The following is a 27,774-nucleotide window of genomic DNA, read 5'->3' as shown; positions in this document are numbered from 1 at the left end:
GTCATGAATACCGTGTTATAATGACGTGTCTGGGAACTTCGTAATTCCCTTTAGCTTGGTTTTCTCCAGCAGGACTTAGAACCAGAGGGGGTGGAAATGCAGAATGCGAAAGTGGGCACGTTGCAGTTTCAGGAGGGGCTGCTAATATATGATTCAAGGAATGTGAGGGGACCGAGTCTGGCTGCGGAATACCGAGTCTGAAGTCACATTCATGCAAGGGTTTTGCAGTTCACAGCTTCCGAATGTGTGTATCCGCCTACACATATGCAGGCAGGCCTTTTTATTCCGGGTCTTTAAAAACCATTGCGGATAGTATTTTGCGGGTCATGGGTATTTTAAAATAAGATTTGGATGCTCCACCATAGCTCCTGTTTTCAAGTACTTACTGTATCGTGAAGCATAATGGTCAAGGCTTTCTGTTACAATTTTCTCAGTTAGTCCTTGTAAGAGTTTCACGTGAGAGGAACCGTCTTTGCCACAGCCCCCAGTGAGAAAGTGGGGAGCTCAGAAAGGGCAAGTAAGTTGGCCAGGTGGACTGGCTAGTCCGCCTTTGAGCTGGGCCTTGAACTCAGACACGATTCCTTGATGTTAACTACTGCCACCTACTGCCATTCAGAGGAGACAGAGGATATGTTCTAGAAGGTGCTTTACGGCGTTCGCAGGTGTTTCAGGACATGCTCCTGTTCACGGGAGAACGGGGCAGGGGTCTGTTCTGCCGGGAACAGCCTCACCACGCGCAGCGGGGGCTCCAGTGCCGACTGAGGGTGTGCGGGTTCTCTCGTTTCAGCCTGTCTGCCAGCACCCTGACCATGTCTTCGGGGAGCAGCCGGGGGTCCCTGGCCTCCAGCCGGGGCTCGCTGGCCTCCAGCCGGGGTTCCTTGAGCTCCGTCAGCTTCACCGACATCTACGGCCTGCCGCAGTACGAGAAACCCGAGGCTGAGTGCAGCCAGCTTTTGCGCTTCGATGTGATTCCCTTCGACACCCTGGGACGGGAGGCTCCCTCCTCAGAGCCCCCCGTCCCCTCCGGCTTCCACAAGCAGAGGCGCTCCCTGGACACGCCGCAGTCCCTGGCCTCCCTGTCTTCCCGCTCCTCCCTGTCCTCCCTGTCGCCCCCGAGCTCGCCCTTGGATACGCCCTTCCTCCCGGCCTCTCGAGACTCGCCCTTGGCCCCGCTGGGGGATAGTTTGGAGGTGCCAAGCCTGGGTGCCCTGGACAGACTGCGGGCTCAGACCTCTGCTCTGGGAGAGGAAGACTTGCAGGGCGCTGCATCCCTTCCTCCGCCGCCGCTGCCGCCACCCCCGCCGCCGCCTGCATTCCCCGCCCCTGCCGATGGGGAAGGACCTCGTGAGCGAGGCCCCCCAGTGGCCGCTGTTGCCACCGGTACAAGTAAGTATAGACCAGCCCTGCGGGTTTTCCTGGTCCTGGGAGGACGGCTTCAGATTCAGGGACGGAACCGTGTGTGAGGGCACTGAAGCAGGCTGGTGTGTCAACCGCACGGCGAGCTTCAATTTCTGCACCCCTGCCGGGGCGAGGGGCCGCCGGCTGGCTGTGTCCCGGGAAGGTCACCGAGGCCGGCAGAGTAGTCTCTGCCAGGCTGGTTTTCAGGACGTGCTTCACTGTCGACAAGGAGGGGAGGAACCACACGGGCCTCCGCACGACCGAGGGCCTGAGAGCCGAGCTGGGGCCTCAGGGAGCTCTCAGGGCGTGTCCAGACGGAATGTTCCCTGTGTGCTGCTCCAGGCCCGCACGCACGCTGCTGTCTGCCCGTAGTGAGGGAAACCTCTGCTTCCTTTGTCTTTGTGATTTCATTTCTCCATCCTCTGTCCTCACACTTTTAAAGGTTGTAGTTCTGTCCAGAGTGGAAATGAAAACAATTGGCATGCCGGGTCAGTCTCTCTGGCGGTCTCTGAATTGAGACACATGTAGCCACGGGGAACTTCCTTCCTCCAGTCCCTGTGAACTCAACTTCTACTCGGTACCAGGGCCTGTCAGCTTATAGTTCGTGTAGAAAACCGAACTGCTGGTCTAGACAATATTCCAGCTGATGGCTCGTGCACGAAGCGGGGCCTGGCCTTCAACTCTCCTCATCTTGACCCCCCCTGCCTTTCTAAGCCACCCTCCAGAACTCCCACTTCCCCGGCTTTGAGAGAAGATCAAGAATAAGCTCTCCCATTCCTGAAGTTCAGCCCATTGGATGAACTTATTTGCACACCAACACTGCTGTAGGCATTGCGTTAGGTGAGCACCAGATGATTAGTATAGCACAGTGGGTATCAAGCAGGGGCGTTATGCCCCCTGGGAGATACTTGGCAGTCTCTGTCTGGAGACATTTTTGGTGCTCACAACTGGGTGCGGGGGCTGGTAGGGAGGTGCTACTGCCATCTAGTGGGGGGAGAGCAGAGGTGCTGCTCAACACCCCACGGTGCGGAGGACAGTGCCCACCACAGAGAATGATCCGGCCCAAGTGTCACTAGCACTGAGGCTCAGACATCCTGGTCACGTCGTGTCGAATAGTTTCACAGTAAAGGGTTGAAGTAAAATGTGAATACAAAACCAAGTTTGACCTCAAGCGAGTAGTGTAGTGGAAACCGGTTTTTAGACTAGCAGCTTAGAGACCCAGAATCTGTTCCCTGCCTCGTCGGCTTGCTGGCTGGGTGACCTCGAGCGCATTCCTGGACATGGCCGAGCCTTAGCTTCCCTGCCCTGGAATGAGGTGGTCTTTAGGGGCCCTCCCATTCCCCGCCATCCTCGTACCCACGAGGCTTCATATACAGCCGCGCTGGTCACCACAGACATGTAAATATGAAGAATGGTCTCTGTTAACACTTACATATTTCTTCAGCTCCGGGGCTTTTTGGCACCTGTCACTTCGTGTCGTCCCCTCTGTGTTTGCAAACACCCCTTCGCTATCCCCAGACGCAGGGTACACATGCAGGTGATCTTCACTGGGGTTGGTTTTTAGAATCACAAGTTCACGGCTCCATGTTTATTCCTTCCATTCCCCAAAGGAAATACAAAATAGGGACTGACTGAATCTGTTGTTAGTTACTTAAGCTTGCTTTCTCAGTGCCCCTGCCTTCCATGCCAATGTCTCTTGCAAGGCTGAGATACAGGAGGATCAGCCTCATGCAGAAAATCCACGCTAGGCCCAAGGGCCCTTTTGGGCCAGGAGAAAGACAAGGTGGGAAAGAGAACTTGCTTAATTTCGAATCCTGATTTCTTAATTTTTCCTTTCCCCTTTGTGGCAGACATCATAAGGCTTCCAACGTTTTGGACTGAAAGGTATTAGCGTATGCTGTGGTCACATACTGCCCCCTGGTGGCATATTCCTTTATGACACCGCCAGTTGACTTGGATCCTTGCAAACTAGAAATGACCCAGCCAATGGGTCCTGGCGGGGGCTCTCAGGGGGCTGGATTGGGTAACCAGCTTCAGACTCGGACACAGAGTGACCTCTTGCTTCCGTGATTCTGGGGGGCATCATTATTCTGGTGACCCCAGAATCATCATAGCTTCGCAAAGTTAGCGAGGGTCTCAGCACTCATGATGTTACTCCGCCCCTCGTTTATGAAGCCCAAGGTCACAGAGTTCCCTCTGACTTTCCATTCCAGTCTGGCTAGGAACAGTACAGTCCACGTCTGACCTCAAGCAAGTTTTACTGAGATAAAGTTTGAGGAAGATAACATTCAAAATTGCTCAAACCTACGAGACAAGCCCTAGGATATAATTTGTCTTAAGTCAGTTTCAAGGAATAGGCACGGCGGTACAGGGAAGAACAGCAGTAGATTGTAATCGGGAACATTTTTTACATTTTACTACAGTTTTATCTTCCCCGAGTTTTCAAAGTCAAAGGTTTCATCATTTTGAAATACTTTCCAGTTTTTATTTTCCATTGGTATTTGCTAATCTAAAGCCATGAAAACCTTGAGTTTGCTTATCTACTCCTTGATGTTTTTATGATGTGCATACTGTTTAAAATTGTTGGCTTACATTCTGAAGTTTTTTCACTTTGTGCTTTTATCTCTTTTTCTCATGCAACTCCACAGAAACGCTCACTGTAAGTGACCTTGGAATTTTCCTTTACCTTGTCAGTCAGGCTGCGTGCGGCACATCTTCGTGCAGTGAATCAGTGTGCTCAGGATGGTTGGGGTGTGGCCCAGAGGGCACAGCTCGGAGTTGTACCTCAGCGAAGTTCAACAATTACCATGTTCTTTCAACATTAGTATTTGTCATGCCAGCTAAAGTTGTATACGAAAGAAAAGCTTGAAGTGTTTATTCTTCTATATACTTTCCCCCAGATTTTTAATGGCTTTCATTAATTTTTTTTTTTTGCTTTCATTATTTTTAATGTGCTAGGTGGCCGCTTTGCTTACAGTGTGGTTTTCATTCTGTCTTCTTCCTTTCTGGCAACCAGCGTTGATGTCCTTAGGTCTCAGTGTCCGTGTGTCTGTTTTTTAATGATGACAAAGGTAGAGATTTTAAAAGCGACTGTTTGGAAGCTTGTGCACTCCTGAGTTCATTGGCCTTGAGTCGCCTTAAAGCCTGAGAGCAGACAGCTGGGGTACATGCGGGGGGCGGCGGGGGTGGGGGTCTGCTGTACGCTTTTCCCCCCACCCAGGGCAACGGCTGACCGCACTTCCTCCAGTCAGCTCTGCTGCCTGCCGCTTGCTCTGTGGTTTCAGTGGCTGATCCTGGGATCACTGAGGATCATTTCCTTTGTCTCTTCATCCACCTTCCTTGCGGCGTGGGAGAAACTTGGTCTGAGTCACACCGTCAGGTTCACGGGAAGTGCTTATTGCGCGGTGTTAGGGGAACACAAAGCCGCGTCGGAGCGGTGTGAGGTGTTAGGGCTGCAAGTGGAAGCGGCAGTGTTTGTTTGCGAGCATCTGTGCATTACACTGAGGGGTTCCATCTGCAATCCAGAGCTGGGGACTTTGGGTTCTTCCAGATGGCAGGAGAGACGAGAAGAGTGGCACTTGGGAATCCTGACCCGCGGTTTGAGAGTCAGGGCCTCCAGCCGCCCGGGAAGGGAGGTGGCTCTGGCCCAGGCCAGAAGAGGAGCCAGTAGTCCCCAGGCTTGGCCCTGCAGGCCTTCGGAAGGCCAGCGTTCGTCTGCAGTGGAGATTACGAGACCAAGGACCATAGCCGTGTCTGCTTTGTGTGTTGTCGGAAGCGTTCGGATTTAACTGGTGTGTGAATAGTAATTTGATTGGAAAGGGAGGTGGTCATAGGCAGACTCACCATTTCCCTCGAGTTAGGGGGTGCGCAGATGTCTAGATTTTCCGTCGCTAGAGCTGGGATGGCCGAGGAAAAGCGCAGAGGCAACGGAGGAGGCGCGTCACGAACAGGAGGCAGCGCCACGTCAGAGTGAGGCTCAGCTGCACACCAAGGCACTCACTCGGGGGACACAGCGACAGATGATGGCCTGTCTCGTGATGGTTCTGTGAAAGGAACTTGGTGCTACGAGGGAAGGAGTAGAAACAGTCGAGGAAATGCTGAAAGGAAAGATATCAGTGGTTGTCTTTGGTTCTTGATTAAAAATGATTTGAGGTGAAAAGAAGCTGCATGGAAACGGCCACTTTCTCGCCCCAGGAAAGCACTTTCGGGAGCACAGCTGGGCCGGGAGGAGACTGCAGTTAGACGGGCAGACGCTCAAGTGCGTGTTTTCAACGGCTGCGTCTGGGGTCAGCCGTGTCCTCTGGCTTGAGAGTCACTACAATTTTGTTAGCGTTTACTTAGATAATCTTTTATGTTTTCTGATTAAAAGACGCTAGTAGACGTTTATTGTATGAACTATGGAAAGTGCCAAGCAGCATAAAGAAGGAAATGAAAACCGCGCGCCCCCACTTGGAGAGGCAGCTGCTGCCTGCATTTGGGGGAACCTGTCTTCCCTAGCCGTTTGAGTGTGACAGTCTCTCAGTGCAGTGTGAAGGGGCTCCTGACTGACACCTCATGTCCCCTGCCCCTCATTCGGGAGGCAAAAAGAGATTTGTCATAGTTCGGGGAGCTTTCAGAGAAGTAGGCAGAAGTGTATTTCTCCGCTTTTTCAGTGTTTAAAAGAAAAGTTGAGCGCTGCATATTTAATCACGTGTGTGTACATACAGGGTGTGTCTGGAGCACAGTAACCGTGTGTGCGCTTGCACCTAGAATTCATCCCTGGCCTCCCGTGCTGTGCCTCCTGACCTGTGCCTCTTATTTGTAGCAGTGACTCTTCGAGAAGACAGCGCCAAGAGGTTGGAGAGGAGAGCGCGCCGCATTTCTGCATGCACATCTGATTACTCGCTAGCCACCGACAGCGGGGTATTTGAACCTCCGAGCAAAAGGTTAGAAGCTGATCTCACTATCCCCTTCTCCCTAAGCAGCCATCCCACAGTGTTACTGGTGAGCACGGAAGGGACGCATCCCGAGAATCCCACGTGCTGAGACTTGGTGTGTACCCAGGTGGGGCTTTTTCTGGCTCCTCTCCACACTGGAGGTTGGGCCTTAAGAACCTGTGAAGGTAACTCCTCTGGCTTCTGTGTGGGGTTTGGGGGATGGCCCCCATCCTGTGGTTCTAGGGCTTCCCTCTCTGGCCCTGGTAGGGATAATTTATAAGCCGAGCAGAACTGCAAAAGGAGAATCCGTGCGCAACAGAGGCCTGCTTGACCTGCTTGTGTAGCAAGGACACTCAGTAGAAATGAATTTCCCCCCTTCCCGAGCTAGAGGAATCGCTTTGCAATGACGAGGCACCTTCTGGGATCTGGAGGTTCCTTGTACTTGGAATCTTTGCCATCATTGTTTCATCTCACTGATTGCAAACTTCTTAGAAGTTCGCCTCTGAACTTTGTTCCAAGTATCACATGTGACCTCGAAAGGTATGCGGAGTTGTTTTTGAAGGCGTACCGGCTCGGAGGCAGGTGCCCGGCGACATGTGTCATGGACCCGGGGACCTGCAGTCACTTGAAGCATTTATTTACTTATGTCCCAGTTTAATAAACCCCTCTCAGTATGAAGCACCCCTCCCGTGAGACAGCACGTGCCCACCGCGTGGTCACCGGTTGCCTGCGGAGTGACCGCCGTGGCTTTCTGGTTGTGCTCAGGAGCGAGGATGCTGACGAGCCCGCACATGGGGACACTTGTGTCATCGAAGGGCCCCAGATCCACGTCGGGTTCTGGTGAGTGCAGAAGCCTCCTCCCCTGGCGCTCGTAAAGGTGATCGGCGGCAGATGGGGGCCCGCCCAGCGACTCACCCCTCCGCACCGGGGCCGGGAGGGACGGGTGGACGGGTCTACGTGACCGGGGGCTGCTCACTGGCCTGGATACCCTGAGGCCACTACAGCCGTCCCAGGCGGGGGGACCCAGGTGGTGGGAAGGGGGGTTGGGGAAGAGCAGCTCCATTGCTGTCCTCCGACACTGAGAGTCACCGCTGGGAACTGTCACCTCACGCAGCCCGAGGTTCGAGGCCATCACGTAGAAACACTGAAAGCCCCCGGTGAGGTGGGGCCTTGGGGAAGTTCTCACGTTTCTGCGCAGCGTCGCTTGTGTGCACCGCAGCGCAGCCAGCGGGCCTGCCGCCTGCTCCCCAGAGTCGGTAACCAGCAAGCTGGCGTGCCGTGTGTGGCTTTTTGGTTTCTAGTTACTTTCAGTAGTGTTCACACTATACCCAGGCAGGACGTTCACGGCCCAACTTTTCTTTTGCACACTCTTGTCATTCCAGCTGGGTGCTTCTCAGTGTTGGCACTAGTGCCATTTGGGACCGGATCGTTCTTTGTGGTGGGCGCCGTCCTGTGCACGGCGGGATGGTGAGCGGCATCTCCGGTCTGCACCCACCAGATGACAGTAGCTCACCCTCCGCCCAGCCGTGACACCAAAAGTGTCTCCGGCCGTGGCGTGTGTCGCTCAGGGGTTGCCGTGGCGGAACCGCCCTCAGTTGCGGGCCGCTGCTGCAGTGCAGCCACAAGCGTGTACACACCCTGGGGGATCGGCGGTTGTTGAACTAGTGTTTCGTTTGCTAGGCATGACAGTGGCAGCGAGTGTCTCCTTGTGAACGTGCTACAGCTGAAGAACTTCGCCGGGCTGGTCATGAAGGAAGACTGCAAAATGTGAGCTCCAGGGCCAGTGGACGCCCCGCCCACCGCCACTGCCCTCGGCCTCCCGGGCCTGCTGCCCGCGGTGCCGCTGGCTGGCCTGCGCCACTCGGCAGTTCGGGTTGGGGGCGTGACCAGTTTGGAACCCCAGTTTAAAACAAAACCAGGGAGTGTCTATCTTTAAAAGCAGGGCCGTCAGTTTTAAGAAAAGTCTGCTTTATTATTTGAGGCAGACGGAGCCGGGCCACCCATGTGCCAAAGTGCCCATCATTGGCTACATTTGGGTTTAAGTTGTCCATCCAGGTCACGGGGCTGGGTGGTCATGAAGCCGCACTCGGCTCTGTGATCCAGAGAGGCTCCTGAAGAGGCCTCTGGCTGGGAAACGGGGCTCCTTGTGTGAGGGGAGGAAAAGGAAAGACAAGTTGGCCCCAGTTGAGAGGCGCTGCCTCTGTGAGCTCCGCGGCTGAAGGTGGGTGCCGGATGGAGGTCCCAGTTTCCCAGGTGGGGGAGCACGCCTGGAACGGTGCATCCAAGTCCAAGGGCATACTCCCCTCCGTGACTCTCCTTCGTAAACTAGTCTTCTCAAGGCCTCGGAAGCAGCTGGGGTGCAAGTGGCTGAGCGCTCCCCACGGTGCACTTGGCGGGCTCACCGGTGTCCTGCAGCCTCCCCGGTGTGCCGGCGCCTGTGCTGCGGCGGACAGGGCAGGAGACCCAGCGCCACGGGCCGGGCAGGCGGAGCTTGAACAGGGAGCCAAGGCCCACTGGGGAGACCAGCGCAGGTGTCTTCCCCAAAGGACGGGCGAGCAGAACCTGTGCTTGACCCCGCTCAGTCCCGATGGCTGCCTTTGAGCCTTTCTCTTTGCGGCCTGGTTTCCCTCTAACCTCCAGGGGCATGTAGGTTCCTCGGCATCACTCTCTGCAGAGAAAGGGACTTTGTCCGGAAGACTTCGCAGTTCTGCCCACGGGCGTTCAAGGAGAGCTACGTGTGCGCGCGCACCCGTGTTCACGAGTGGTGTCATGCAGACGGTCCGTAGCCTGACTCCGTCTGCTGCTTTCTCCTCTCTGCCTGCAGACATGTCCGCGTCTACTTGCCATCGCTGGACTCGGGCACGCCAGACACCTACTGCTCCAAGTCTGTGGAATTCCAGTCCCCCCTGGTATTTAATGATGTTTTCAGAATCCCTGTGCATCCAAGCACGCTGACGTCGAAGTCCCTTCAATTATACGTGTGTGCGGTGAATCCGCAGCTGCAGGAAGAACTGCTGGTATGGCCTGCGCATGGGCGAGCTCTCCCTTGTCTGTCTCCTCCCGCGTTTCTCCGTCTTCCCATCAGTCCGTCTGTCTTGTCTCCCGTTCTTTCTTCAGCCCTCCTTCGTCACTCTCTCCCTCTTTCTGAGTCTCAGTCTGCCGTTCTGTCTTCCTTTCTTTGTCTCTCCGCCTTCCTCCCTCTTCCCCTGTCCTCTCGGTCTCCTCCTTCCGCTTTCCAGTCATGGGCCGCTTCGAAAGCGGCCTGTTCAGAAGGGTCTCCGTGACCGGGACTACAGAAAAGGACTGTTTTGTGCTCTAAATATGTTGTATTATCTCAGAAAATACTTGCCAAACTCCTACTGGGCAGCTTCTGAGTCATCCCCATTTTTAGTCGAAGGAACTAAGGAGGGTACACAGATTTGGCAAATAAAAATATGGGGTGGTCAGTTAACTTGGATTTTCAAATACACTATAGGTACTTTTTTAGTAGAAGCATGTTGCATACAGAGTGTGACGTACTGACGCTTTTTTAAAAAGTTGCTCGTTTGCAATTCAGACTTACCTGGAGGGCCCTGTGTTTTTCCCCTGGCCATCCTCTGCCCGGCCGGACTTGGAGGTCGGAGGGGTTTCCTTGCAAGGCTGGAATACCGTCCTTTGGTCCTGGCCCCTCAGCAGCAGAGTGAGGGATTGCAGGGTTCGGCAGGGCCTCCTTGCTTTCAGAAATTCCCGAGAGCGTCAGCCCCATCAAGCGGCAGACCCTGAGCCCAGCCCACTGGTTTAGGCTGGCCATTTTCTGGCCCTGTTCCCCCGCCAGCACTTTCTGATCGAGCAAGCGAGAAGCCGCTCCCATCCCTGCTGGGCTGCTCTGAGACCACGTTCACGTTACTGCAGTCAGTTGACGGGCAGTGAAGCATCTTACCTGCTTTCTGGTCGGGATGGAGGGGGTGACCTTGATGTTTTTAGAAGATTCCCGTTGGTTGGTAAGGTGAAATCACTCTGTGCCTGTTCTGCCTTTTTTTTTTTTTAAACACCTGTGCAGGGCATTGCCCAGATTAACCTGGCCGACTGTAACAGCCTGAGTGAAATGCAGCTGCGCTGGTACCCAGTCCAGGTGTTCACCAGCCCCGAGCTGCCCAGGACCCGGGACAATCCTCGGGCTGAGAAAAGTGGGGCCCGGGACCCTGTGCACACTGCTGCCACAGCCTCTGCTGCCACCGCCGCCGCCGCCACCTCTGCCGCTGCCACCACCGCTGCTGCTGCTGCCGCCGCTGCCCCTGCCGTTGCCACCACCGCCGCAGCTGCCACTACCGCCGCTGCCACCGCCGCCGCCACTGCCACCGCCACTGGGAAGACGGTGCGTGTGTCTGTCCCGCAGAGCAGCTCCCTCCTGCTTCCCGGCCTTGGGACTGGCTTGGGACTGGGGGAGGTCCTCTCTGAGAAGACTCCGTGTAGATTAGTGTTAGAGCGTAGCAGGCAAGCGGCAGACTTATAAGGGAAGTCATGAAAGTGGAAGGTATGGATGTGCGTGGCCACTCACGATAGTGTTTTTCAACACAAACGTGTTCATGATCGTGGCACGTTTATTGTTTTTGAATTTGAGCCTTTAGCTGTCAGCAGTGCGGTGGACTTCCTCCTGCTGGAGAGCAGCTGAAGTTCAGCCGCCAGCCTGGAGGAAGGGGCCTGACGGAGGGGCGGGCCCCCGGCCCGCGGTCCGAGCTGGTTCTCACACGCGCCCCTCTCTTCCCGCAGGACGCGGTGACGGTGCTGCTGGCCAGAACCACAGCGCAGCTGCAGGCGGTGGAGCGCGAGCTGGCCGAGGAGCGCGTGAAGCTGGAGCACACGGAGGAGGGCATCCTGGACATGGAGCGGAAGGAGGAGCAGGTGGAGGCTGTGTCCGAGCGGTAAGGCTCCCGGGTCTGGCGGCGAGGCGAGGCGGTGCTCCTTTCGTCGGGGCCAGGCCGGCGCTGTGCTCATCAGCCACGGGTCTGGGCGCCTTGGGGTGCGAGTTGTTTTCCTCATTCAGAGAAGCGGGATTCTCCTGGGAAACTGAGTGCTGATCTGGACGAGGGCAGGACTTTGACCTCGCTCCCCCTGCTCTCTGTGTGGGCTTTTCACCTTCTCCCTCTGTTGCGGGATTTCTCTTAAAGAGCGGGACTGTTGAATGACTCCGCCAGGAGTGAATACAATAAGGTCCCTTTAAGTTGTTTTTTTTTTAACAGCTGCATTGAGATGCAATCTACCTACCGTACAATTCACCCATTTAAAGTGGACAATTCAGTGGTTTTTCGTTCAGTCACAGAGTTGTGCCACCATCACCATAATCAATTTGCATCGGGCCAAAAAGAAACCCCATACCCATTAGCGGTCACCCCCATTCCTCCTTTGCTCGGCCTCTGGCAACTGCTAATCTGCCGGCCGCGTCTGGAGTTGCCTGGGCTGGACATTTCATCTCAGTGCAACCGTGTGAGGTTCCTTTCCGTTTTACCGGAAGTGGCCTGTTGGTGACCCCTTGGCTCAGTGCAGCCCCGCCTGCCGCAGAACAACAATGCAGATGCCCGGCATCTCCAGCGGACTGGCTTCTGTCTAACCCTTTCCAGAGGCGCTTTCGCATGGCTTTCCTTCCGCGGTTTCCCATAAAGAGTGTCGTCTTTCTAAAGCTTCCCACTTCTTCCTGTAGCTCTTCCTGGATTTCTTTGAGAGCACTTTCTTTTACGGAGGGAGGTGCATGGCCGGGGCAGGGAGGCAGTGTTGTACTCAGGGCCAGGCAGGAAGCTGTGAGAGTCCCAGGGGGGCGGGGATTTTCAGGACGCTGGCATCTGCAGCAGGTGCAATTGGGGGATGAGGACAGACAGAGCCTCTTCAAGAAAGTCCCCGTGGCTTTGTCCTCCTAGAAAACATACGTGCACTTTTATAAGAGAAGCAGCTATTGGCAAAGACTGGAAGCGAATATGGGGCGTCTCTGCTGCTGTGCTCTGCGTGCACAGCAGGGACCTGTCCCTTGGGTGAGCGTTCTGTGGGCTTTGCAATATGCACCCTTAGGAGCTGGCAGGCCGACTCGGTGGACAGCGGCTGTAGCAGCTGCACCCAGACCAGCCCCCCGCACCCAGAGCCCTGCTGCACCACTGTGGACTCCATCCACGGACAGCCGCTGGCGGGCCGGGCAGATGCTTACAGCCCCGGGAAACCTCAGCCCCGTCCTCTAAAGGTAAGTCGTTAAGGTCAAGGGGGTCTCTGGAACCCCATGTGCTTTGTCGCCCAGCGCCCGGCAGGAGAGCACGCTTAAGATCAATAAAGAGGCCCATAGCAATGTGTGTCAACTTTGAATTAAAAAGAAAGGACAACTACAACTAAAAAGGATTGACTTCAACTCCTTCACATGCCTGCTGGTGATGACCCAGTCCCGCCTCCAGGGCCAGCCAGGCGCAGGCTGTTCCGGGGATGCCACGGTTTTGGACACTTGCTCTCCTCCCTCCGGGATGTTAAGAACAGCAAAGTATCCTTTTGCCTCTTCTCTTCACCTGACCTTCGTTTTTTTTTTTTTTATCCCCAAGTCTTCAGGGAGGTCATCTTTCAGGCTTGCAGTGACAAATGTCTCAGGGAACCAGTGTAGTTGGAAGATGACTTACCAAGGCTCTATGGAAACTTTGTTCCCACCCTGTGCAGCGCAAATACTCGGGGAGTGAAACCCACCCCCTGGGCAGCTGCCCACGCCGCGGTGCGTGCACGGCAGGGCTAGGCTAGGCTGCCGGGCTGCTGCCGTAAAGCACTGGCCCGGATCACGGCACGAGGCTGTGGGAAGGTCGTGTGGTGTGGCCCACTCCAGCTTTTCATTTTAAAACACTTCAGATCTATGCGAAAGTGGCTGGTTTGAGCCCAGGGGTGACACGATCTGACTTCAGGTTTTTTGTTGATTGCTTTCTAACTTACTGACATGCAATTCACATAAGATGAAACGAACCATTTCCAAGTGAACAGTTCGGTGGCGTTAAGGACATTCGCAGAGTTGTGCGATCACCGCCTCTGCTGGGTCCCCGGCACCTCTGTTCCCCCAGAGCGAAACCCCGTCCGCATGAGCAGTCACTCCCCGTGCCCGCCCTCCCAGCCCCTGGAAACCACCAGTCTGCCTCTGTCTCTGCGGGTTTGCCAATTCTAGACGTTTCCGTGTAAATAGAATCACACGACATGTGGCTTTTTGTGTCGGGCTTCGCTCACTCAGCCTAATGCTTTCTCGGTTCATCTGCGCGCATTGTGGCGGCCGTCAGGGCCTCGGCCCTGTTCCTAGCTGAGCAGCCTCCCCTCGCCTGGGCCCGCCACGTTTCCTCGTCTGCTCCCTTGTTTGTGCATGTTTGGACTGTCTCCCCCTTCCGGCTATTCGAATAACGCTGCTGCGAGAACGTGCGTGTGCAAATACTTGTTTTGTCCGCAAAAAAGAAGACTCGAACCTTTGTAGATTTAAGAAAAGACTTTTAGGTGGGCCTCACTGAGGACATGCCCGAGAGCAGAGTTCCAAGGAACCTTGAAACAGTGTCCAGCTTTAGACAAGTGCGTGACGGGAGCTTCTGTGGGCAGGAGGACACAGACAGAGACAGCTGTGTGTCAGCAGTCTGAGTAAGTCCCGTGCAGTCAAGGAAACGGACGACCTCAGGCGGAGGGAATGTGCAGATAAGGTGGGGTCATCCAGCGTCTGGAGTCAGGGAGTCATGGGAATGGGCCTGGAAGCAATTATTTTGAAACCTTTATCAGGATGTAGAAAGAACAGGCTTTGCCTCCTATAACCATTTATCTTTGTAATTGGGACTGTTAGAGAGTGTACGTGACCAGCCCCACGGAAGGCCTCGGGTAGGAATTTGCTGTTCCCCTGGTTACCGGTCAGGTTGGGGCCGCCTACACAGCCTTTCCTTTCTCGGCAGCGAACTCCTGTTTTCAGGTCTTTTCCATACGCTCACGGCAAAGGAATGGCTGCGTCTGGCTGCAGCTCTAGCAGGGTCTTCCCGGGTGCTCCGTGCAGAGGAGATGGAGGGGGGGCGGGCATGGGATGGAGCAGGTGGGCGAGATGCCCACCGCGCTCACTGGGCATAAACCACAGTGACCCGGATGGAGGGGTGGTGACAGGTGGTCGACACATGCGTAATCTGGAATATAGAGCCAACAGGGCTTGCTTTGGGGCCAGACACAAGGTGTGTGAAAGAGGACGAGAGTCCAGGACGACACCAAGGCTTTTTTTTTTCCTTTTTTGCACGAAAACTGACCAGCAGAGACCCTTGTCAGAGGAGGACGGGTTGGGAGAAAAACTGCCAGTCAGTGTCAGATGTGTTCAGAGTGACACGGCAGCCCGAGTTCCAAGCAGAGAAGGCAGGGACGAGGTGTGTGCGCACAAAGTTTACTGCTGTGTTCTAGAAAAAAGTGGTGGTAATAATGAATTACTGTCTAGGTTGATAAGGAAACCAACACCGAAGACCTCTTCCCAGAAGAAGTAGCCAGTCTTCCGAAGGAGCGGGCCAGCCGCAGGGTCCGAGGGGCACCCTTTGTCCGCAGTAGCACCATTGTCCGTTCCCAGACTTTCTCGCCTGGGGCGCGAAGCCAGTATGTTTGCAGAGTAAGTTGCAATTCCTTTGCCACCAAGCTTGCTTCCCCCCGCCGCTTCCCTGGTTGTGTTTTCCTTTTTATTCCTTATGCTGAAAGACAGAGGTGTTCTCCCAGCTCACCCCGTCAGTGAGCAGCATCCTTGTGATACGAAATCCGTGCTGCTCCCGTCTGCCCTACCTCGTCCCGTACCTATATCTAAGTGGATTTCTCCCGAATTCCAACCCCTGTCCCCGGGACACTTGCGGTGCCGTGTGTGCACTGACTCAGGTCAGGAAGCAGGGTGACTCCTTTGCACCGCAGTCTAGGGGTGAGTGAGTTGCAACAGGGAGTATCCTGACTGGGGTTGAGGTCGGCAAGTCAGCTCCCTGCGGGCCGGAAGTGCCGGAGGACGGCCACGGGGGAGGCCCAGGGAGGATGGCGGCCCTGAGCACTCAGGGGCTGGGGCTGCCCGTCCTGCCTCCCTGCATGTAAAGCCTCGCCCCGCGGGTGATGGCAGGACGTGCTGGCTGGCTCTCAGGCCCAGCTGCTCCTTGCAGCGCAGTCAGGGTGCCTGGGTACCACCCCCAGGGGTTGTCACTGGTCCTGCTGTGGCCCGGGCATAGGAGCTCTGGGATGTAGCTTGCTCACAGGGTTGAGAACCTCGAGTAACTTGGACAGGGAGACCCAGTCCACTGTGGTTCTCAAAGAGGGGGCAGCATGTTGGAGGTTGGCAGGCAGCGACAGTGTCATAGTGACAGCACAGACGAGGACAGAGAAGGGATTTTTAAGCATAAGTGATTTCGACGCAGTGCCCTGAAAGGGACACTGGATTGGGGAGAAGCTTGAGCCTTCCCACTCCTCTGGATTGGACTTGAAGGGGCTGCCAAGGAGCTGGCTTCATTAGGGCAGAGCCTTTATTATGTTCACGGTCACGGTTGTTTACAGTGACGGGGTGTAGACCAAAGTTAGCAGAAGGGAGAGGCACGTAGGGCCTCGCTCAGGAGACACTGGGCACAAGCTTCCGGCGGGTCTCTGCAGAGAGCTGTGCACACAGCTCGTCTCTCTCCCGGCAGTGGCAGGCGGCAGCACGCACAGAGTGCTGCCCATGGGGCAGGGTCTCCTGAGCCTTGGTGGGCAGGCTTTTCCGTGGGGCTGGCCATGTTGTCCCAATCCAGTCGTACATGGCTGACTGTGGTCACCAGGCCCTCCAGAGAGGTCAGGCTGACGGCCAGAGGTCCCTACCATAGGTCACATTGTCGGCAGAGACTATGTAGACGGGCCCCAGGTCCCCAGAGACACTTAGGCAGCACATTGCAGGGCCTTCCAGGTGACCTCCCAGGCTAAGGACCTTCCTTGGGGCAATGTTAATCCTTTGCCACATGCACCAAACAGCAGGAAGTGGCACCCAGGGGCCCCAGCCGCACTCCTGCCCTGATTGTGAGACTTGCTGCTCTTCTTGGCACGGACGGACGTGAGGTGTCGGGCTCACGGCTGCCCCGGGTGGCCCAGAGCGAAGCCCGGGCGCCGCTGCCCCGCCAGGGCTCGGCTCCTGTGCCGGCCTCTGGCCCCGCTGCTTCTGTCTGCTCCGCAGTGGAAAGCGCCTTCCCCACAGCACCTCAGTGCAAGGCCGAATAAGGAAACCGGTTGCTTCCTCCTAAGTCGTGGCGGATCAGGTACACAGAAACAGCACTTGGGGAAACAGTCATCGAGGCTTGAGGCCCTGCAGTCTCAACAGGTCACTCCCCAACCTGCCCTTCTTCCAGTTCTGCTTCAGTCTGATAGAGCTATGAACCCAGCGGTGGCTCAGAGGCCAGGAACGGTCAGTTCCAGGGGTTCTCTAAGTACGTACAGATTCTGCAGTAACGTGTGGACTTTCGTACTGAACGATGCTGAATTCAGAGAGGTGATAGAACTTACTAAAATGGGGGAGCGGGGAGAAGGATTCAGCCCAGGCGGCTGCAGACACTAGGCTAGCTCGAGGGACATCCTCAGGCCTTCCCAGGACTCTTGCTGAGCGCTGCAGAGCAGATTCGAGCCCGCTCCCTGCAAAGTCGAGGCGCGAGGAGAGCCTTTGCCTCCCCGGAGGGAGGCTGGAGGGAGGCTTCCGGTGCCTGTCTGCGATCGGCGCCCTGCCTAGAAGCACGCGTTCGCTCACGGCGCTGTCAGAGGCCGCTTTGTTTCCGTACACATTTGTCACGATCAGGAGGCCCGGCAGCTGCCATGCCATGGCTCTGCCCGAGTGTTCTGGGTTAATTGGCGTGGAAAATAAGGCCACGAAGGCCGGGACTTTGGCTCTCACACAGATCCACATTGATCCCGAAGCAGGAACCCGCCACCAAATGAAATACATAATGTCTTGGCTCCCATAAAGAAGGCATTATTTATTTTTCTTTTTCCAAGGCAGACCTCTCCCCCTGACTGGCAGAGCGGGCGTGAGGGCCGCTGCCGCGTCCCGCTGCAGGAACGAGGCTCGGTTTTGGAAAGCGCTCTCTTTCCGGCTCTTGCCAAAGCCAGGAACACAGCAGATGACAATGACGACGAGTGCCAAGCGCTGAGGACAGTGCTGGCTTTCATGAGCGTCACACATCCTATCAAGTCACAGTTGCTATTGGTGGAACAGAAATATTGTGGCCTCGATTAGCCTAGGGAGTTCCTGTGGGCCGGCTGATGGACACGAAGGCGGGCCGGGGTGGCGGGGAGTGGGGGATCTTGGTATGCTTCATTGGTTTGTTTTTCTTTGTCCTTTGTTTTACTGAAAAGTCTCGTTACTCAAACCAGGGGTCTCGGTAAAAGCACTACGGTTCATAAATACATTTGAGTGCCTATGAGGAGAAAGAAAATAATCTAATTCAGAGTGCAAAGAGAAGGAATCTCGAATTTCCAAGAAAGTGTTTGTGAACCTCATTCTTTTTGGTGCAGCTCTATCGTAGTGACAGCGACAGTTCAACACTGCCCCGGAAGTCTCCCTTTGTCCGAAACACTTTGGAAAGACGAACCCTTCGCTATAAGCAGGTGTGTGCTGCGTAAGCTAATATGGAACCTATACGTACCCTGGGAGTTATTTTTAGAAAAACTTAAAAAGCTGATCTTTTAGATTACTGGTTCACCTGTGTTCTTTAATTGCGGGAGAACCTTCTGGAAGGCCCGAGCTTGCTGGCCACGTGGTGCCCGCACGCTTGGTGAGCACGCGCACTCACGGCTGTGGTCTCCCGCAGTCCTGTAGGTCATCCCTGGCCGAGCTCATGGCCCGCACCTCCCTGGACCTGGAGCTGGACCTCCAGGCGTCGAGAACTCGGCAGAGGCAGCTGAACGAGGAGATCTGCGCGCTCCGAGAGCTGAGGCAGCGCCTGGAAGACGCCCAGCTCCGGGGCCAGACCGACCTCCCGCACTGGGTGCTGCGCGACGAGCGATTCCGCAGTCTGCTGAAGGAAGCGGAGAGGCAGGTGAGAGGCGCGGGGCCTGGCCGCACCCCACCGCCCTCTGCTCCCGTGCTAGTGGCCCGGGAGTCAGCACTGCAGATGACAAAACTACTTAAGTGACCCAGGCACTTGTATTAAGGGGCTGGGTTTCTCCCTCTGTTCGGGCAGCACCAGCACACATGTGGATGCTTTGCAGCTGCCGCACAGGGGTGCCCCCTGCCAGCACCCCCACTACCCGCTTTGGGATGGGGTGTTCTGTGTCCCGTGTCTGTGAGGCCATGACCCCGGGGACCCTGAGTAGGTGCTCTGAGGATTCCCTGGGGAGAGTGGGTCCCCTCTGGGTCCCCAGAGTTGGGAGTGGTTTCATTCATTCTTCCTTAAAGTGGTAGTAAAGTGTCTCGTTCATCCAATGTTGCCGTTCCAGACAAGACAGACCAAACTTGACTTCCATCAAGAACAGGCAGCTGAGAAGATGCTGAAGAAGGCCTCCAAAGGGGTCTGCCAGCTGCGTGGGCAGAACCACAAGGAGCCCATCCAGGTGCAGACGTTCAGGTAGGGGGGTGTGGGCCTCGCTGTCCCGCTCTTTGCCATCTAACTTGTCGTTAGAAACACGACAGCCTTGAGAAAACCCACGAAACAGGAATCCCCGCTGCTATTAGCAGTTCCATGCTTTCTTCCAATCTTTTTTTTTCTAGACACTTTTTTTTGCATGCTACTTGTAATAATAATGTGGGTTCAATTGTGCGTTTAGCTTTGTTTAGATGCGATAGCCTGTGTCGCCACACCATCTGTCATCTTGTTGGCTGTCGTGGCTCACCCAGTAGATACAATTTACAGGAATATTCTATTTTATAGCCCTGCTTCTTCCCAAACGTTCCCTATTGAACACAGCACATTGATTTACTTATATATGCATCTGTGTAGAACCTCGGCCTTTTTCGTTACCTTGTGACTGCGGCACAATGTACACGCCGGGGAGTGTGCATGTCGGAGCCGTGAACTAGTTCAGGGAATTAGCACAGATGTTCCAGCCTCAGGCTTCCCACACCAGAGTGACCCCTGTTTTGAATCTGAGTATCATAGACGAGCTTTCCCTAGTCTGTTCACATAGCATCAAATTACGCATTTAAAGTGAACAATTCCAGTCCCGACCGGAGTGGTGCCGTTGCTTGGGCGTTGTCCCACAAAGCGAGAGGTCGCTGGTGTGATTCCCGGTCAGGGCACAGGCCTGGGTTGTGGGTTGGTTTGGTCCTCGGTCATGGCACGCGCAGTGTTTCTCTCTCACATGGACGTTTCTCTCCCTCTCTTTTGCGCTCCCTTCCCCTCTCTCTAAAATAAGTAAATAAAACACAAGAATTTTAAAGTGAACAATTCCACACCATTTAGAACATTCACAGTGTCCTTCAACCACCTCCTCTGTCTAGTTCCAAAACATTCCCATCACCCTCAAAGGAAGCCCCGCACCCATGAGCCGTCCCTCCCCATTCTTCCCTCCCCCCCCCGCCCCCCCATCTGCCCCTGTCTCTGTGGCTTGGCCGACTCTGGGCGTTCACGTAAGTGGGGTCGTACAGTGTGTGGTCTTCTGTGCTTGGCTTCTCAGGATAATGTTTCTAAAGCCCATCTACATGGTAGCACGTCTCAGAGCTGCATTCCTTTTCAGGGCTGAATAACACGTGCCCAACCTTTACTCTTAATTTGTTCAGACCCTGAATTTTCACATCCCCATCATAAAAAAAACAAAGTGCTTAACTATCTTCCTTCAATGATGATTTAGAATGACTTCATTTGTATAGTTTTTATTCATTAATTTATTTTTTAAAGATTTTATTTATTATTTATTTTCAGACAGGGGAGGGAGGGAGAAAGAGAGAGAGAAACATCCATGTCAGGTTGCTGGGGGCCATGTCCTACAACCCAGGCATGTGCACTGGCTGGGAATCGAACCTGCGACACTTTGTTTCGCAGCCCGTGCTCAATCCCCTGAGCTACGCCAGCCAGTGCTTTATTCATTAATTTATTAATAAAGCAAATATTTGCTGAATCCTTGCCCTCCCGGGGCTTCGTAACTTCCATTAAAGTGTAGAGGCTCTCTATTCAAACAGGTGTGTTGTTCAGATTTAAATTCAGTTCGTTCTATGAGTAAGAAAAGCTGTCATCGATATTGAGAGCATCCTGGCAGCTTTCAGTGCGTTTCTATCAGCTTCTAACCGGTAATTCTTTCCATTCCCAGGGAGAAGATAGCATTTTTTACCAGACCAAGGATTAACGTACCTCCTCTGCCCGCCGATGATGTTTGATGTAGTGCTTTGTACGCGTGAAGTATTTATCTTCCTGTCTTGTTTTCATGAAGTTCTTAGACTAGCTAAATTTGTCTTAAAATATTTGTGCAAAGCTATTAATATACACATTTTGTAAAAAAACACATATCTATACATATATATTTTATAATAGTGACGGCAACAGGGCTTGGTTTTTCCTTGTTGTGAAACTGACATCTCTGAAGACAAGTTATTTTATAAAAGATCAACTATCATGTTAAGAGTGTACAGTTTTTACGCTGTTTTATTTGACTTAAAGGCTGGAAGACAGAAACGAAGTGAGTTCAGGCAAATTCACTGTATTGTAATTTATTTATAGTACTTTTTTTTTCCTTGAAGGAAAATACTGACTTTAAGATGTATTTTAAGACTGAAATTTTGTTCTTCAGTATTTGTCATGCAGTAGAATGGAACTTTGGGGCCGGTTTTGTTTCTGACACGGAAATGCAAACACTTTGTGCTACATTCGTCACTCGTGCCAGCTTCTCATGTGTGCCTTTATCATGTACATTGTCCACTGTCACACTCGTGTTCTGTTAAGATCCCGCCTGGGGGCTCAGCCGTAGTTCACACGTGTGCGCGTGCGCGCGTCGCGGAGCTCCGTCTCCACGGTGACTGCGCGCCGAGAGCCCCCTCATTTCTGTGTTGTGTCAGCGTGCACAGCTCTGTGCTCCCTCCGAGTCTCCCCACAGAGCCCCGGCGCCCTGGCTGGGCCCTGCCTGCTCGCGGCAGCTGCCCACCCTGCCCCGTGCCGGACCCAGCCGCCTGCCCTTCCAGTGCGCCCCATGCGGCTGTGCCCGACAGGAAGGCGGCGCCGGGGCTCCCGTTCTACTGCTCTGTCATGAAGGAAAGTGAAAGGGACCTAGGAACGCGCCCTCGCATCAGCCAGCGAACCTGCTGATGCGGACAGCAGTTCTGCCATAGACATGATGACCTCTGAAGGCGCTTTGCCGTGGAAGGAAGCGCACGCGGGTAGCTGCAGTTACCCGGCAAGTCACTTAACAGGAGAGTGTTTGATTCATTTTGATTTAAATCATAATCCTTCTCCCCGGTACTGGAAGGTACCTAATATTTCTTAATAAATCTTAGAAGTAGTTCATGAAAAAAAAAGTTTTATGTAATTAAAAAAATACCATTATTCTCTTAAAATGCCAAATGATATACCTATTTTGCCTCATGCATATTTATTATATATGGAATGCACTCTCCTTTCTGAGGCCTCGGAGAAGGAAACGAGGTGGTCACGTAAAATAGAAAAGAGAACTTCCTCGTCCTAGACTGCTCTGCCCCTCCCTTGGAAATGCCCCCTTTAATCAATGTCTCTCTTCTCATTAGTCTGTAATTGTCCCCCTTGTATAATCCGCCTTCCTTTTTGCATTTATTAAAAGTGAATTTTGTAAAAAGCATTTCATTGACACGCGACCTGTCACGGGCAATGGACCTTGTCAGTGGCGGTAAGACTGAAACCTCTATGCTTTTCACAGTTGTCATCTTTTGCTATGTATTTCTGCCTCGAGTCTCGCTGGATTTTTGTTTTTTGTTTTTTTTTTGGGCTAACTTCTCTGGGAACATACCCACAACAGAGATGGGGACACGCAAAGCCCCGCGGTCCTGTGGCACACAGCGCCACTGAGCGCGCCAGGACGATGGCAGGCCCTCTCTGTGCCCCCGCTGGGGAACTCGCACCATCCACAGTCTGCCGCTCCGGCGCCTCGGGCGCGCAGCCCCTCCCGTGGGAGAGTCCCCTGGCCGCACGGACTGGCCGCGTCTTTTCAGCAGCTGCCCCACGAAGCTGCCTCTCAGTGGGCCTGTGGGTGGAAGCCCCTTTTCTGCCAACCCCCACTAAGCGGCACTGTGGGGGAAGCCTGCCATGCGCATGCGTAAAGCTCTCCGGCAAGGGTTTCCAATACACGCCACTGCCCAGCATGCGCAGATTTACAGTCAGAGTGCCTCCCCACCCGAGGGTTTCGAACAGAAACCCAGAAGCCAACGGGAGCCTGCTTCACTATCTTTCCCAGGCAATCTTGTGGTGGCCCTCCCCGTCCTCTGCTGTCCCGTCCCGAAAGGGCACATTGCCGGTGACAGCTGGGGTGGGCACACAGGAGGACTCGAGCACCTGAGTGGCTTCTCACTCGTGACTTGATTTTGCAGCTTTTGAGTAGTTCAGACCGCCACCCCGCCCAAGCCGAACACCCACGCGGGGTCGTTCCATCTTCTGTCTAGCTCCGCCGATGCTACGCCTTGTGATAGGCAGCACTGTGCCGCGTGTTCGTCAGCAGTTGTAGTCCAGAGATGGGGAAAAGGGAATTTGATCTTCACTTCATTGATCATTGAAATTGTCACCACTGTAATCAGTAACCTTCTGTTGTGGGAATAAGTTCTAATCAGTAGTCATCTCTGTTCTAATTGTGTCATTTGTATTGCTTGAAACTATTTCTTCTATAAAATTAAACTAATCTGCCTTAAGAACAAAATGGAAATGTGTGTTTTTTTAAAAAAAAACAACAATGTCATTACAGAGACAAATATATAAAAATACATATCATTTTTTGCAACGTGAACATACAGGTATAGAGATAGTAAAATGAACGCACAGGCAGCCATCCCCGGCTTCTGCGTGGGTTACTCGTGGGCAATGTTTTGTCTGCATCTCCCCTGCCTCCCCGTCCTTGTCACGTCTGAACACCCACTGACTCAATGTCATTCACTGTCCAAGGGTCACCTTTCCAGTCGTTTCATAGATCATTCTTCTTTAAACTCAGCGGAATCCAAATACGGTCTGTTTATTGGGATTTTTAAATCTTGATGCATTTTTTTAAACCCTTCACCCATTTCCCTGACCCATACCTCCTGCCTCTGGCAACCACCAACCTGGTTTTTTGAGTAACAGCTTTCTTGAGATAGAACTCACTTATCATACATTTCACCCTTTTAAAGCATATGATTCAGCCGTGGCTGGTGTGGCTCAGTGGATCGAACACCAGCCTGCAAACCAAAGGGTTGCTGGTTTGATTCCCAGTCAGGGCACATGCCTAGGTTGTGGGCCAGGTCCCTGGTGGGAGGCGCACAAGAGGCAACCACACACTGATGTTTCCCTCCCTCTCTATCTCCCTCCCTTCCCCTCTCTGAAAGTAAGTAAATAAAAATAACATCTTTTTAAAAAAACATAATTCAGCAGTATTTAGTATACTCAGAGCTGTGCAAATATCACTGCAATCCATTTTAAAACTTTTTCATCATCCCCCCCAAAACCCTGTACGCATTACCAGTCACACCCAATTTTCCCCTCCCCCACCCCCGGTGACTACTAATCTGCTTTCTGTCTCTGCATTTGCGTGTTCAGGACATTTCAAATCAATGGAACCCTGCAACATGTGGCCTTGTGTGTCTGGCTTCTTTCACTTGGCGTCACGTTTTCCAGGCTCATCCGTGCTGCAGCGTGTGTCAGGGCTTCATTCATTTTCATCGCTGAATAGCATTGCCTTGTATGGAGGAGCCACTTTTTGTTGATCCATCTACCAGACGGGTATTTTTAGCTATTATGAATAATGCTGCTGTGATGGTTCACGTTCAAGTTTTGGTGCACACAGATGTTTTCATTTCTCCTGGGTCTCAAACCGAAAGTGGAATCGCTGGGTCATATGCTGACTCTCTGCTGAGCCGTGTGAGGAACTGCCAGGGGAGCTTTCCAAAGCAGCTACACCATTTTGCATTCCCATCAGCGGCATTTGAAGGTTCCAATGTCTTCACGTTTTGGCCAACACTTGTAACATCATTTTTTAAAAGATTTTATTTATTCATTTTTAGAGAGGGAAGGGAGGGGAGGGAGAAAGAGAGAAACATCCATGTGCGGTTGCTGGGGGTCATGGCCTGCAACCCAGGCATGTGCCCTGACTGGGAATCGAACCTGCTACACTTTGGTTTGCAGCCCGCGCTCAATCCACTGAGCTATGCCAGCCAGGGCTGAATTATTATTTTTAATATAAGCAGATATATAAGTATATATACACACATACAAGCATGTACACAAAATAGACATGCATATGCATGTGAACATACATAAATATACACGCATCTATGTTTTTATCCACTCCCCTCTAATAAATGGTATCACACCAGACAGACTTTTCTCCATCTGGCTTTTGTCACTGAAAGATCTATCTCAACAGCCCACCAACATCCGCATTGGCCACTGGGATCATTTACCACACAGTTGGCTTAAAGCAACAGAAATTTATGGTCAGTAGTTCTAAAGCCCAGAAGTCTGAAATCAGGGCCACCGGCCGGTCCCGCCCGAAGGCTCCGGTGAGGCTCCTTCCTGCCTGCGCCCCACCACCTTGTCCTTGGAGATCCCTGGCTTGTGGAGCCATCACTCAACCTTTGCCCCCGTGTCCACACCGCCCTGTCCTCTTCATCTCCCCCAGTTCCTCTTCTGTCTATTTGGAGAACACAAGTCCTTGGATTTAGGACCCACTGGTTAATCCAAGGTGATCTCACCTCCAAACCTTCCATGACCTCTGCAAAGTCCCTTTTCCAGAGAAGGTCACACCCACACATTGCAGATGGGCGTATTTTTTGATGGTCATCATTCAGCCACTACCACCTGCCCTCTGGCTCCCCCAAACTCGTGTTCATCCCACCTGCAAATTCCGTTGACCGGCTCCCACGTCCCCAGAGCGGTACGTCCAGTCTCCATTTGTCTTCACCTTTGCACTCTGCCTTAGTGGAGGTGACAATTGATTCCATCCCCTGGGATGGAATCTTCTGACTTCTGGGCCCCATACATTTCACCTTGAAGATTCTTAGATAAGGTCATATTCTGAGCTTGCTGTGCACATGAATTCAGAGGGACGCCCTTCAGCCCCACTGCACATACGTACACGCACGCAGCTCTACTTTATTGATCGCTGGTCAAGTGTGGGTTTGCTGTCCCTTTACTCAGGTCTTGTCTGCTGGAGCTGCCCGGGGCGCATTGACTGTGCGCGGCGGTGTTTGTATTTCTCCTCATGTCACTGGCCGTTTGCACTTGGAAAGCCCCACACTGCCCTCATCAGAGCCTGCCCACCATCGATGGATGGTAAGCTCTGAGCACAGGGCAGCGGGTCACCACAAAGCACAGCTAGCCCTCGAGCCTGGCACACGAGTCAGCGAGTCAGTGAGTCAGGGCTCTACTAGGGGACTATCGGGGCCGCAACGGGTGACCACAGATGTAGTGGCCTAAAGCAACACAGATTTATTCTCTTATCTTTCTGGGGTTCACAAGTGTCTAGGGGGTCTCGCTGGGCTAAAACAATGGTGTCGGCAGGGCTGCACTCCTTCTGGAGGATCCGGGGGATAATCCATTTCCTAGCCTTTTCCAGCTTCTAGAGGCCGCTTGTGTTTATTGGCTTAACGCCCCTCCTTCCTCCTCCGAGGCCAGCAGTGGTGCACCTTCAAATATCTGTCTCTGCGACCTCTGCTTCCGTGGTCACCCCTCCTTCTCTGACTCCGCCCTTCCCGCCTCCCTCCTGTAAGGGCCCTTGTGATGACGTCACCCGGGGTCCCTTCTCCATCTCGGGAGCTACAACCTAATCACAGCTGCACAGTCTCTTTTGTGCCGTGAGGTAACAGACATGCAGGTCCTGGGAATGGAGCTGGGAACCTCTTGGAGGCGGGGGAGTCGTCATTATTCAGCTGTGCACAGAAGCACCCATTTCTCAAGGACGCGCTCCTTTATCCCGATATGTGTGCACTCTTATCAGGCGTCTCCATGGTTGCTTTGCAACAGAAGGTCGGATGCTACCGTCTCACATTCTGTGGCATTGGCAGCATCTTGCCTGGGCCCTGTGGCGAGGGCCATGCAGGCTTCTGGGATCTACCTCTCCCGCCAGCAGACACCCCGGCCAGATGGCTCTTCCTTTCCTGCAATTACAGGCAGAATCGCCTCGGTCATAAACACAAACTGTTTTATTTAATAAATTGGGAATGAATGGAAAATAAGTGCTTTACAGCACCATCCAATAAAACTATCTGTGAGGACAGGACTGTGGTGTATCTGCTCTAAAATATCGGTGGCTGCTAGCCACGGTGTGGCTATTGACTGCTGGACAGGTGGCTAATGTGACCGAGGGACTGGATTTTAGATTTGATTACTTGGAATGAATTTAAATGTAAGCAGAAACTTGTGCTACCACACAGAAGCAGAGCAGCTCGACGAAACTCTTCTTTCCAATGCAAAGCACCTGGACAAGTATCAGCTTTTCTCAAAGACCAGGGTGGGAAGAAGGTGCCCCTTGTCCAGGTGCAATCACGCAGCTTACGTCCATCGCCTCGGTCCGCGGGAGAGGCTGTATCACCTTCCAACTTCACGCCCAGTAGCCTGACGCCAGCTGTGGTGAGCGAATTTACACCATGGGGTTCTGCAAACGCTACAAACCAGGGTTCCCCCACTCCCTACCCTTGGAGAGCCAGGTTATTGAACCTGGACCAGCACACCCAATGTGGGGAGACAGGTATACTGAACTGCCTTAGGACAACCTGAGTTTCCTGGCACCCAGGGAGAAAAAGGAGGCGCTGTCAATGACACAGTGCTTACTGTGGGAGAGGAACATGGTGGAGGGGCTCCTTAGGGGAAGCATGGCTCTCTTGGCCCTTAGTGCAATCCAGGTTGTCTCCCCAGGCTTCCTAGAAGGGACAGCACCCACGACAACAGCTCCACGGCAAAAATGCAGAGGGCTTTCAGCCCTGGCTGGCACAGCTCAGTGGATTGAGCTTGGGCTGCGAACCAAAGCATCGCAGGTTCGATTCCCAGTCAGGGTACATGCCTGGGTTGCAGGCCATGACCCCTAGCAACTGCACATGGATGTTTCCCTCTCTCTCTCTATCTCCCTCCCTTCCCTCTCTAAAAATAAATAAATAAAATATTTTAAAAATGCAGAGGGCTTTCAAAGCTGTTGTTTGTCACCTCACCCAAGGCCATCCCTTTGGATAGACATCAGGATAAGATGGTGACATTTGCAGCTTTTAAATGGCCACCATGGTCTATGACCACAGCTCAGAATGCACAGGGGAGGCTAGATTGTATATGCTAGTAGCCCCCGTCATGCACTTAGATCTCAAGTCTTAGATGGCATTGACCACGTGGATAGCACCAAGATAGGTGTGGGCTCATTCATATAT

At 53.4% G+C, this 27,774-nt stretch overlaps 1 protein-coding gene across 6 annotated transcripts in view; it reads left to right on the top strand.

Annotated features, from left to right (window-relative positions):
• Window positions 1–23,090, top strand: part of WWC3 (WWC family member 3) — a 99,441-nt gene extending 76,351 nt beyond the window's left edge. For 4 of the 6 annotated variants that reach the window (XM_045855915.1, XM_045855914.1, XM_045855912.1 and 1 more), the window contains 13 exons: window positions 788–1,386; window positions 6,203–6,323; window positions 7,080–7,154; window positions 7,995–8,081; window positions 9,139–9,331; window positions 10,354–10,668; window positions 11,064–11,215; window positions 12,354–12,519; window positions 14,746–14,910; window positions 17,799–17,891; window positions 18,095–18,322; window positions 18,723–18,850; window positions 20,529–23,090. In XM_045855915.1, the coding sequence (XP_045711871.1) occupies window positions 788–1,386; window positions 6,203–6,323; window positions 7,080–7,154; window positions 7,995–8,081; window positions 9,139–9,331; window positions 10,354–10,668; window positions 11,064–11,215; window positions 12,354–12,519; window positions 14,746–14,910; window positions 17,799–17,891; window positions 18,095–18,322; window positions 18,723–18,850; window positions 20,529–20,595 (2,389 nt within the window). In that variant the 3' untranslated portion in view covers window positions 20,596–23,090. The remainder of the gene's footprint in view (window positions 1–787; window positions 1,387–6,202; window positions 6,324–7,079; window positions 7,155–7,994; window positions 8,082–9,138; window positions 9,332–10,353; window positions 10,669–11,063; window positions 11,216–12,353; window positions 12,520–14,745; window positions 14,911–17,798; window positions 17,892–18,094; window positions 18,323–18,722; window positions 18,851–20,528) is intronic. The other 2 variants (XM_045855910.1, XM_045855913.1) reach the window with 2 other exon arrangements.
• The last annotated feature ends 4,684 nt before the right edge of the window (window positions 23,091–27,774 follow it).

This window comes from Phyllostomus hastatus, unplaced genomic scaffold, assembly GCF_019186645.2.
Source record: "Phyllostomus hastatus isolate PE091 unplaced genomic scaffold, TTU_PhHast_1.1 phas_scaffold_12, whole genome shotgun sequence".
Lineage (NCBI taxonomy): Eukaryota > Metazoa > Chordata > Mammalia > Chiroptera > Phyllostomidae > Phyllostomus > Phyllostomus hastatus.
Note: the sequence above shows the minus strand (reverse complement) of the source record. Positions and strands in the feature narration are given on the sequence as shown.